This window comes from Mandrillus leucophaeus, unplaced genomic scaffold (genome assembly GCF_000951045.1).
Source record: "Mandrillus leucophaeus isolate KB7577 unplaced genomic scaffold, Mleu.le_1.0 Scaffold901, whole genome shotgun sequence".
Taxonomy (NCBI): Eukaryota; Metazoa; Chordata; class Mammalia; order Primates; family Cercopithecidae; genus Mandrillus; species Mandrillus leucophaeus.
The window spans coordinates 389,654-401,796 of record NW_012109820.1 but is presented as its reverse complement, the minus strand read 5'-3'; the positions used below and the strand labels follow the sequence as shown (position 1 = coordinate 401,796).

Here is a 12,143-nt window from a genome sequence, read left to right as displayed (position 1 = left end):
GAAATAAGTAACCAACCTGAATGAACCAAAGGGACTGTACCCAGCCAAACAGATTCATTTACTTGAAACATTTAAAAGTTAGTACTTAGAAACCATTCTGTGTACTTTGAATTTTATGAGATTTAGGAAGGTTAGAGCAGAATACAAACAGGAAAAAAAGCAGCATCTAAAAAGCAGTACTGTCATCTACTGCATAATGACATTTCAGTCAATGACAGACTGCATATATGACAATGGTCCCATAAGGTTATAGTTATATCTATGTTGTCTATGTTTAGATACACAAATACATATTGTGTTACAATTGCCTACTGTATTGAGTATTGTAACTTGCTAGTATAGGTTTGTAGTCTAGAAGCACTAGGCTACACTGTATAGCCTAGGTGTGTAGTAGGCTATCCCATTTAGGTTTTTGTGGGTACACTCTATGATGCTGATAGAATGATGAAATTGCCTAATAACACATTTCTCGAATGCATCCCATTGTTAAGAGGCACATGATTGTATCAAAAGTTAATTTACTGATATAATTAATTAAACAAGGCATACACTTAGAAAAGAAAATGAGATCCAAACTATGCATGTTACCCTAGTCAAACTTAACTTTCCTAGGCTTGCTGCCTTATCCGTAAAGTAAGAACGTTGGATGAGATGATCTATACAGTCCCATTGGCTATGAAATGCTAGGAATCTGTGAAGGCAAAGATGGCACTAAACGCTCCCAAAAGAACAGCTGGTAGGGGATTAAACGTTCAAACTTAGGAATTACAAAAAAATAATTTTCTTGTGACAACAAAAACAAGATGAGCATTCCATACCTTGGTCTATATAATTAACACTCTGTTAATATCCTTAAGTAGAATAGTTCATAAGCCAACAATAAATGATGAGGTTCCCATAAAAAAACAGAAGCATAAGACAAAACACACACAACAAAATGTTCATTGCTTACCTCAGTATGTTCCATCAGATTACAGCCATATAACCCAGCTGTAGTTGCAACTCTAGCCAAGTAGCGAAGTATGGAATTCACATCTGTGAATATCACATTTCTAGAATATAAGCATGAGATAAAATATTACTGCTGCTCTAGCAAATCAGTAAGTCATGAGACTTATGAAGAAATGTAAAAATGGAAACCTTATTATATTTACCATGTATTTTCTACTATAGTAAAAAATAGATCTGCTAATTTGTTTGTTTGTTTGTTTCAGATGGAGTTTCGCTCTTGCTGCCCAAGCTGGAATGCAATGGTGTGATCTTGGTTCACTGCAACCTCTGCCTCCAGGGTTCAAGCAATTCTCCTGCCTCAGCCTCCCAAGTAGCTGTGATATATAGGTGTCCACCACCATGACAGGCTAACTTTTTGTATTTTTAGTAGAGACAGGGTTTCACGATGTTGGCCAGGCTGGTCTCGAGTTCCTGACCTCAGGTGACCCACCCACCTCAGCCTCCCAAAGTGTTGGGATTACAGGCGTAAGCCACTGTGCCCAGTCTGCTAATTTGTTCTTTACATATCTATTCAGAGGTGCAAATATGAAAATATAACTGGGATACTGAGAATAACAGTGATTTAAAACAAATCAATGCTAGCCAGGAGTGGTAACTCACACCCGTAATCCCAGCACTTTGGGAGGCCAAGACGGGCGAATCACTTGAGGTCAGGAGTTTGAGACCAGCCTGGCTAATATGGTGAAACCCCATCTTCTACTAAAAACACAAAAATTAGCCAGGCATAGTGGCATGCACCTGTGCTCCCAGCTACTCAGAAGGCTAAGGCACAAGAATCGCTTGAACTCACAGTGAGCTGAGATCACGTCACTGCGCTTCAGCCTGGATGACAGAGAGAGACCCTGTTTCAAAAAAAATAAAATAAAATAAATCAAGGCAAAGGAGCAAAGAATATATTGCTAATAAAGAGGCTAAGAAGGCAGAGCAAACCTCATCCAAACCCATCACAGGCCAGGTGCGGTGGCTCATGTCTGTAATCCCAGCACTTTGGGAGGCCAAGACGGGCGAATCACTTGAGGTCAGGAGTTTGAGACCAGTCTGGTCAATATGGTGAAATCCCGTCTCTTCTAAAAATACAAAAGTTAGCTGGGTGTGGTGGTGGGCACTTGTAATCCCAGCTACTCAGGAGGCTGAGACAAGAGAATTGCTTGAACCCGGGAAGTGGAGGTTGCAGTGAGCCAAGATGGCGCCACTGCACTCCAGCCTGGGCAGCAGAGCAAGACTCCATCTCAGAACAAAACACGAAAAACCACACAGTGTTGGTGGGAGTGTAAATTAGTCAAACCACTGTAAAAAGCAATATGGCGATTTCTCAAAGAGCTAAAAACAGAACTACGATTCAATCCAGCAATCCCATTACTGGCAATACACCCAGAGGAATATAGTTCATTCTACCATGAAGACACATACATGCAAATGTTCACTGCAGCACTATTCACAATAACAAAGACATGGACCTAAATGCCCAGCAGTGACAGACTGGATAAAGAAAATGTGGTACCTATACACCATGGAATATCATGCAGCCATAAAAAAAAAAACAACAAGGTCATGTCTTTTGCAGGAACACGGATGGCGCCGGAGGCCATTATCCTTAGCAAACTGACACAGGAAAAGAAAACCAAATACTGCATGTTCTCACTTATAAGTGGGAGCTTAATGATGAGACCATATGAACACAAAAAAGGGAACAACAGACACTGGGGTTTAAGGGTGGATGTTGGGAGGAGGGAGAAGAGCAGAAAAAATAACTATTGGATGGCTTAGTACCTGGGTTACAAAATAATACGTACAACAAACTCCACATGACACAAGTTTACCTACATAACAAACCTGCACATGTACCACTGAACCTAAAATAAGTTTTTAAAAAAATGAATAAATTTATTTTTAGCAACAACACAAAAATACTGCAATCATAAAACAACAGGATACTAAAAAAGGAGTATCCAGAATGTAAAAAAACAGAACACTCAGATACTAAAAATACAATAGCCAAAATTAAAAACCTCAATAGAAAAATGGGATAATAAAGTTAACGAACTTTCCAGAAAGTAAAGAAAAAAAAAAAAAGGGCCAGGCATGTTGGTACACAGCTGTAGTTCCAACTACTCAGGGGGCGGAGGCTGGTGTATCGTTAAGCCCAGGAGTTGGAGGCTGTAGTGTGCTACAATTCCACCTGTGACTATCCATTGCACTCCAGCCTGGACAGCATACTGAGACCTCCATCTATAAAAATAAAAATAAAGAGGCCGAGCACGGTGGCTCACACCTGTGATCCCAGCACTTTGGGAGGCCAAGGTGGGCAGATCACCTGAGATCAGGAGTTCCAGACCAGCCTGGACAACATGGTAAAATCCCATCTCTACTAAAAATACAAAAATTAGCTAGGCATGGTGGTGCATGCCTGTAATCCCAGCTACTTGGGAGGCTGAGGCAGGAGAATCGCTTGAATATGGGAGGCGGAGGTTGCAGTGAGCCTAGATTGTGCCATTACACTCTAGCCTGGGCAACAGAGCAAGACTCCATCTCAAAAACATATAAAAAAATAAAGAGATGGAGCCAGAGCAGTGGTTCACGCCTGTAATCCCAGCACTTTGGGAGGCCAAGGCAGGCAGATCACCTGAGGTCGGGAGTTTGAGACCAGCGTGACCAATATGGAAAAACCCCGTCTCTACTAAATATAGAAAATTAGCTGGGCATGGTGGTGCATGCCTGTAATCCCAGCTACTTGGGAGGCTGAGGCAGGAGAATCACTTGAACCAGGGAGGCATAGGTTGTGGGAAGCCGAGATCGTGCCATTGCACTCCAGCCTGGGCAACAAGAGTGAGACCCCGTCTCAAAAAAAAAAAAAAAAAAAAAAAAGAGAGAGATGGAAAAAGGAGGTGACAACTTAGAAAAATAAAAGGACTAATCCCAACACCCACATAAACAACAGAAAATGGAGAGAAAAACATTTTTCAAATCTCAGAAAAAATTTTTTCAATTTCCGAAAGCAAGATTTCCAAGTTTCCACAACGAAAAAGGCAACCAAATGCCCAGCAGAACAGATGAAAAATAGACCCGAACTAAAGCACATGATTGTAAAATTTGAGAATACTGACTCCTAAGGGAAGATTCCTCCAAACTTCCTGAAGTCACATAGAAAAGTTCAAAACTCAGAAAGTTTCAGAAGAAAATTACAAAGCAAACAAACAGCAATTATTCCATGAAAAACTAATAGTTTTACATGAAAAGCAATTATACCATGTGGCTCAGCAGTAAATAAAACTTACAGGGTCATTATAATGTAAATACAGAACGGTAATCAAATGACCATTATGGTACAACTACACTGGGAGAAAGGGGGAGATAGACAGCAGAAGTTTATGAGTATGGAGTGACTGTGTGTACGGAATGGCAACAGGGGAAAGTGTTTCAGCTTTACCTTTTTTTTTTTTTTTGAGATGGAGTTTCACTCTTGTTGCCCAGGCTGGAGTGCAATGGCACAATCTCGGCTCACTGCAACCTCCACCTCCCAGGTTCAAGCTATTCTCCTGCCTCAGCCTCCTGAGTAGCTGGAATTATAGGCATGCACCACCATGCCAGGCTAGCTTTGTGTTTTTAGTAGAGGTGGGGTTTCTCCATGTTGGTCAGGTTGGTCTCAAACTCCTGATCTCAGGTGATCCATCTTCCTTGGCCTCCCAAAGTGCTGGGATTACAGCTCCCAAAGTGCTGAGCCACCACACCCAGCTCAGCTTTATCTTTTCTTTTTTTTTTTCCTTTTTTTTTTTTTGAGACAGGGTCTCCCTCTGTCATTCATGCTGGAGTGCAGTGGTGTGATCTTGGCTCACTGCAAACTCTGTCTCCTGGGCTCAGGTGATTGTCCTGCCTCCGCGTCCCAAGTAGCTGGGAGTACAGGCGAAGCCACCATACCCAGCTAATTTTTGCTTTTTTTTTTTTTTTTTTTTGTAGAGATAGGATTTTACTATGTTGCCCAAGCCGGTCTTGAACTGCAGAGCTCAAGCAATGCACCCGCCTCAACCTCCCAAAGTGCTAGGATTACAGGCGTGAGCCACCGTGCCTGGCCCAGCTTTCTCTTTCTTAGTGGAAAGATATTGTCTAAAACTGGAAAAATACGGAGAAACAATACTAGAATGTTACAGATAGAGGTCAATACAAAAGAATCAGCTCAAAAGGGTTGAAATGTTTGTTCCTATAGAGGAAAAAATAGAAGATGGGAGGTGAATGGTGCTTTTTACTAAAATACTTACAGCACTATGCCGCTAAAGTATTTGCATATGTAGCTTTCGTTTTTTGTTTCATTTTTTAGAGATGGGGTTCTACTTCTATCACTCAGGCTGGAGCACAGGGCACAATATCGGTTCAGTACACCCTTCACCTCCCAGGCTCAAGCAATTCCCAGGTATCAGTCCCCCAAGTAGCTGGGACCAGAGGAGTGTGCTACTACTCTTAGCTAATTTTTGTAATTTTTCTAGAGGCGAGGTTTTGCCATGTTGCCTGGCTGGTCTCAAACTCCTGAGCTCAGGCAATCTACCTACCCTGGCCTCCCAAAGTGCTGGGATTACAGGTGTGAGTCACGAAGCTCAGCGATAGCTTTGATTAAAAAAAAAAAAAAAAAAAATTGTAATGAGACTGGGTGTGGTGGCTCATACCTATACTCCCAGCACTTTGGGAGGCTGAGGCAGGAGGATCACTTTAAGTCAGGAGTTCAAGACCAGCCTAGGCAACATAGGACAACCCTGTTCCTACAAAAAATTTTTAAAAATTAGCCAAGTGTAGTAGTACATGTCTGTAGTCCCAGCTACTTGGAGGCCATGGCAGGAGGATCACTTAAACCCAGGAGTTTAAGTATGCAGTGAGTAGTGAGTCTTGATTATGCCATTGCACTCTAACTTGAGCAACAGAAAAAGATCCTATCTTAACAAAACTCTCCAGCACTTTGGGAACCCAAGGCAGGAAGACTGCCTGATGCCAGGAGTCTGAGACCAGCGTGGGCAACAAAGTGAGATGCTATCTCTACAAAATATTTCAAAAATCAGTCGGGTGTGGCACATGCCTGTGGTCCCAGGTACTTAGGAGGCTGAGGCAGGGGGATAACTTGAGCCCAGGAGCTCAAGGCTGCAGCGAGCTATGATAACACCACTGCACTCCAGTCTAGGCGACAGAGTGAGACCCCATCTCTAAAAAAAAAAAAACAACAACCACATCAAAAACTTTTAATGAAAAAACAGACTAGGGCCAGGTACAATGACTCATGCCTGCAATGCCAGCACTGTGCAAGGTCAAGATGGGAGGAAAGCTTGAGGTCAAGAGATCGAGACCAGACTAGACAATAACGCAAGACCCTGTCTCTCAAAATTAGCTTGGCGTGGTGGCACAGACCTATAGTCCAATTACTTGGGAAGCTGAGGCAGGAGGATGGCTTGATCCCAGGAGTTTGAGGCAACAGCGAGTAATGAGCGTGCCACTGCACTCCAGCCTGGGTGACAGAGCAAGGCTCTATTTCTTAAAAAAAAAATTTTTTTTAATAGACTAATTTTGTCAAGACATTTAAATAACATGATCAAGGCCGGGCACACTGGTTCATGCCTGTAATCCCAGCACTTTGGGAGGCCAAGGCGGGTGGATCACCTGAAGTCAGGAGTTCAAGACCAGCCAGACTAACACGGTGAAACCCCAACTCTATTGAAAATACAAAAATCAGCCAGGTGTGGTGGCGGGTGCCTGTAATCCCAGCTACTCAGGAGGCTGAGGCGGGAGAATCACTTGAACCCAGGAGGCAGAGGTTGCAGTAAGCAGACATCGCACCATTGCACTCCAGCCTGGGCAACAAAAGCAAAACTCCCTCTCAATAAATACATAAATAAATAAATAAGATATTTGGAACCTTGCAGAAAGGCATTAATTTTGAACACATAAAAAGTTTACCTTTGCAGCTGGGTGCAGTGGCTCGTGCCTATAATCCCAGCATTTTGGGAGGCTGAAGTGGGTGGATTGCTTGAGCCCAGGAGTTAAAGACCACCCTAGGCAACATGGCGAAATCCCATCTCTACAAAAATACAAAAATTCACTGGTGTGGTGGCATGTGTCTGTGGTCCCAGCTACTCAGGGGCCAGGAAAGAGGGGAGGGGACACTGAGGGAGGGGAATCGTTTGAGCCCAGGAGACCAAGGCTGCAGTGAGGATTGAGAGGGCAAGAGGCACACAGGACAATTTATTTAGGTTAGTACTTTGAGAATACAATTACAGATTAATTTCCTTTACTCATATTATGCACAGTCGCCTTTGTGATTATCACTACAAACAGTTTATAAATTTTGTGACCAGCAAGTCAACAGTAAGAGTAAGTCTGGCAAAGACGAATTAGTGGCTTTCAAGTGAAATATGTACCTACTATTAACAGAAGCCAAGCATTTCAGTAATGACTATTTTTCTGTCTTGGGGCAGTACTTTTATTAAGGCAAAAATCATTAGATTAATTCATTAAAGTTAACTTACAAGACAACACTAGCCTAATTCCAATCACTGCAGGTAGGAGAAAGTAACATCACTATAGATATTACATAAATAACATCTGGCTTTTAAAATCAACATATTTGAATTAGCGACATTCTATGTATTACAACTCTTTTTTTTTTTTGGAGACGGAGTCTCATTCTGTCGCTCAGGCAGGAGTTCAGTGGCGCGATCTCGGCTCACTGCAAGCTCCGCCTCCCAGGTTCACACCATTCTCCTGCCTCAGCCTCCTGAGTAGCTGGGACTATAGGCACCCGCCACCATGCCCGCCTAATTTTTTTTTTTCTTATTTGTAGTACAGATGGGGTTTCACCGTGTTAGCCAGGATAGTCTCGATCTCCTGACCTCATGATCCGCCCGCCTCGGCCTCCCAAAGAGCTGGGATTACAGGTGTGAGCCACTGCACCCGGCCTATTACAACTCTTAATAACACTATGCCACATTCAATTATTTTTAGTCAACAAAGAACTATAAAGCATCAGGAAAAAGAGTGGTAGAGAACGGAAATCCTCCTCTTGGATTATTTTCATTTTTCCCTTTGAGGCTCAACAAGGGGGACTGCAGTTCTCCAAGTCAAGAAGCTGCATGGCACTTCTTTCAAACTTATTCCTAAGTTTTTTTTCATGAGAAAATGATACCAAGCTGGTAATACCTCTTATTTTGTATACTGTATCCCTTCCCTAATACAAGTCTTTCTTATGTCAGTTTATTAGGGGCCTTTAACATTGTGTTGAAACATTTCAAAATCTGCGTCCTGCTTGAAAATATATCCTTGAAACCCTCTTTCAATCTGGTCCAGATTCTTCTATCTGGCAAAGTTTTTTAGTTCTTTTTTTGAGACAGAATCTTGCTCTGTCGCCCAGGCTGGAGCGCAGTGGCACGATCTTGACTCACTGCAATGTACACCCACCAGGTTCAACCTATTCTCCTGCCTCAGCCTCCTGAGTAGCTGGGACTACAGGCATGTGCCACCATGCCCGGCTAATATTTTTTTGTATTTTTAGTAGACACGAGGTTTCACCAAGTGAGCCAGGCTGGTCTCAGACTCCTGACCTCAAGTGATCCACCCATCTTGGCCTCCCAAAGTGTTGATATTACAGGCCCATGAGCCACCGCACCTGGCCACATACCCTGTTTCATAGGGGAGCAGAAAGATAGGGAATGTAGATAATTCTTTAGCGCAAAAGTAAATCATCAGAATAAACGGACCAGGAAGTGGGCGCAGGGAGGTGAGAGAGCAACATTAAAGGAAGATAAGAAACAGAGCTGCACAGGAACAAAGACTGTCTTATGATACGGATAAAGTCACCTAGGTAATATCTTGAAGCTGCCCTCAGAAGCGCAGGTGAAGTCTAAGCTGGGATTGACGGACCTTTCCAGATTATTTGATGAGATCCCTAAGGAGGGGATTTAAGTCAACTGCATTTCTTTTGGGAAGATGCTTTCTTGGTCACATGAGGAAATTCTAGAAAGTCCCTCTCTACGTGATGGGGGAGGTGGGCATGGAGGGCTGTGAAAGGAAACAAGGTTAGAGGTACCCTGATTCTGAGGTAGCTTCTAAGGCCTCTTAGCATGTCAAAGTGCCAGTCTTTGGGATATCACTTTCTGAGGCAACATTCCCCTGTCTGAAACTTCCCTAGAAGTTTCAGTTAAAAGCTGAGTTGGTGGTTGTACAGGAAAAAATCAATAGCTAGGCGCCAAAGGATTCCATTAAACCAGTCACTCATTTCTGGGAATAGGCCAGTCCAATTAAATAACTGTGCCTCATTTCAGGAGCTGGTGTTGCAGATGGGCTCTCAAAGTTAGACCTCTAGTTTCTTTTAAACAGATTACATGGGGAATCAGTTTGCTGAAAAATTTAAGTCTCTAGATTCGGTTATTTTAGAGTAAAGAAAAGCATACTTCTTTCTAGGGACAATCTACCTAATTAGTAAGTAAAACAAGCATACAACATTTGATGCTGAATTTTTTTTTGAGACGGAGTCTAACTCTGTCACCCAGGCTGGAGTGCAGTGGCACGTTCTCGGCTTACTGCAACCTACGCCTCCCGGGTTCAAGCGATTCTCCTGCCTCAGCCTCCCGGGTAGCTGGGATTATAAGCACGTGCCACCACACCCGGATAAGGTTTTATATTTTTAGTAGAGACAGGGTTTCACTGTGTTAGCCAGGATGGTCTCGATCTCCTGACCTTGTGATCCACCTGCCTCGGCCTCCCAAAGTGCTGGGATTACAGGTGTGAGCCACCGTACCCGGCAATGCTGAATATTTTTTTAAATGCCATTCAGAGGCCAGACATGGTGGCTCATGTCTTTAACCCTAGTGGTTTGGGATGCTGAGGCTGGAGGATGGCTTGAGGCCAGAGGACGGCTTGAGGCCAGGAGTTCGAAACTGGTCTGGGCAACATAGTGGTATCCTACCTCTAGAAAAAACATTTTTTAATTAGCCAGGTGTGGAGGCATGTGCTTGCAGTCCTAGCTACTTGGGAGACTGAGATGGCAGGATCCTGAGTCCAGGAGCTCTAGGTACAGTGAGCTATGATCATGCCAGCGTGGGCAAAAGAGGCAGACTCTGTCTAAAAAAAAAAAAAAAAGGCCAATCAGTACTGAAGATAAAAAGATGAAAACACTTACTCAGAAACACGAAGAATATTCTCTTTCCCTTCTTCAATGGAAATGCTGACATCGTCTTTCACATGTTCTACTGCCAGCAAAGCTCCTATAAATAATATGAAAAGATTTTTTTATCTTTAAAAGCAATGCAGTATTTATAACTTGAATCATAAAGCAATCAGGATGAGTCAACAAACCAATATTAAGTCCTGTAAGGACTTTCTCAGTAGTCTGTAAACAGAAAGTATAGTCTTTTGTCTCAGAGCAGCAACAAATCAGAATCCGGAATCCATTCATTAGCATATCCCACTGGTTTTGAATTTGTTCAGCTTTCAGTTAGAGACACTGTAATTAATCTGCTCCTCCCTTCAGAGACAAAAAGAAATTAATATAGTGCCAGCTGCGCATGGTGGCTCATGCCTGTAATCCCAGAACTTTGGGAGGCCAAGACAGGGGGATCACCTGAGTTTGGGAGTTCAAGACCAGCCTGACCAACATGGAGAAACCCGGTCTCTACTAAAAACAGAAAATTAGCCAGGCATGGTGGTGCATGCCTGTAATCCCAGCTACTTGGGAGGCTGAGGCAGGAGAATCACTTGAACTCAGGAGGCAGAGGTTGTGGTGAGCCGAGACTGAGCCATTGCACTCCAGCCTGGGTGACAAGAGTGAAACTGCGTCTCAAAAAAAAAAAAAAAAAAAATAGTATTGTGCCTTATATAAAAGCTTTTGTTAATATGTTGACCTTGGATTTTTAAAAAACTAAAAAAAAAAAAGAAAAAAAAAGCTATCATTTATAGTATTTGAGTGACTATTATGTCGTAGTCACTATGCTAAATGCTTTACAGTTATAATTTTTCATCTTTGGGGTAACCTGTAGAGTTAGATTAGAAGGACATGGTATCTCACGCCTATAATCCTAGCACTTTGGGAGGCTGAGGTGGGAGGACTGCCTGAACCTACAAGTTCAAGACCAGCCTGGGCAACATAGTAAGACCCTGTCTCTACAAAAAAATACAAAAATGAGCTGGGCATGGTGGTACATGCCTGTGGTCCCAGCTACCCAAGGGGCTGAGGTGGGAGGGCTGCCTGAGCCTGGGAAGTCATGGCTGCAGTGAGCCGTGATTGCACCACTGCGTTCCTGCCTGAATGACACAGCGAAACTGTCTCAAAAAAAAAAAAAAGAGTGAGATACTTTCATCCCCATTTTACAGAACAGGAAATAAGGCTTAAAGGAGTTAAATAACTAGCCTAATGTCCCTGACAAAATATATGGTAGTTAGGATCTGAATGCAAGTCTAATGCAGTCCACAGTTCAAACTCTAAAACAGTGTAATATGGCCTCTTGACACTTAATTGATTCATTAATCCTCTGTCCCTTAATTTGGTTAAGATGGACAGGCTGGGCGTGGTGGCTCACGCCTATAATCCCAGTACTTTGGGAGGCCGAGGTGGGCGGATCACCTGAAGTCGGGAGTTTGAGACCAGCCTGACCAACATGGAAAAACCCCATCTCTACTAAAATTATAAAATTAGCTGGGTGTGGTGGCACACGTCTGTAATCCCAGCTACTCAGGAGGCTGAGGCAGGAGAATCACTTGAATCCGGGAGGCAGAGATTGTGGTGAGCCAAGATTGCGCCATTGCACTCCAGTCTGGGCAACAAGAGTGAAATTCCATCTTAAAAAAAAAAAAAAAAAAAAAAAAGATGGACAACTAGCACCCAGATACTGATTTATAAACACCATGCTCCAGTGGAAACAGGGTTGTGGCAAGGAAAGTACAAAATAAACCTGAAAAATCTTACTGTGTTAGAAAGTAAAGGAGTACTCAAAGACAGAGAAGAGATACGTTGAACGGACACAGAGTCTGCCAGTTATGGTGGCTCAGGCCCATAATCCCAGCACTTTGGGAGGTCAAGGTGGGAGGATTACCTGAGATCAGGAGTTTGAGACCAGTCTGGCTAACATGGTGAAACCCCGTCTCTACTAAAACTACAAAAATTAGCT

General features: G+C 43.0%; 1 protein-coding gene across 1 annotated transcript in view; it reads right to left on the bottom strand.

The window, feature by feature from the left end:
• EPRS (glutamyl-prolyl-tRNA synthetase) overlaps window positions 1-12,143 on the bottom strand; it is an 85,074-nt gene that overhangs the window by 68,474 nt on the left and 4,457 nt on the right. The window contains exons 2-3 of the mRNA XM_011969748.1: window positions 10,160-10,244; window positions 921-1,052 (exon numbers count right to left, since the gene is read on the bottom strand). Coding sequence (XP_011825138.1) covers window positions 921-1,052; window positions 10,160-10,244 — 217 coding nt within the window. The remainder of the gene's footprint in view (window positions 1-920; window positions 1,053-10,159; window positions 10,245-12,143) is intronic.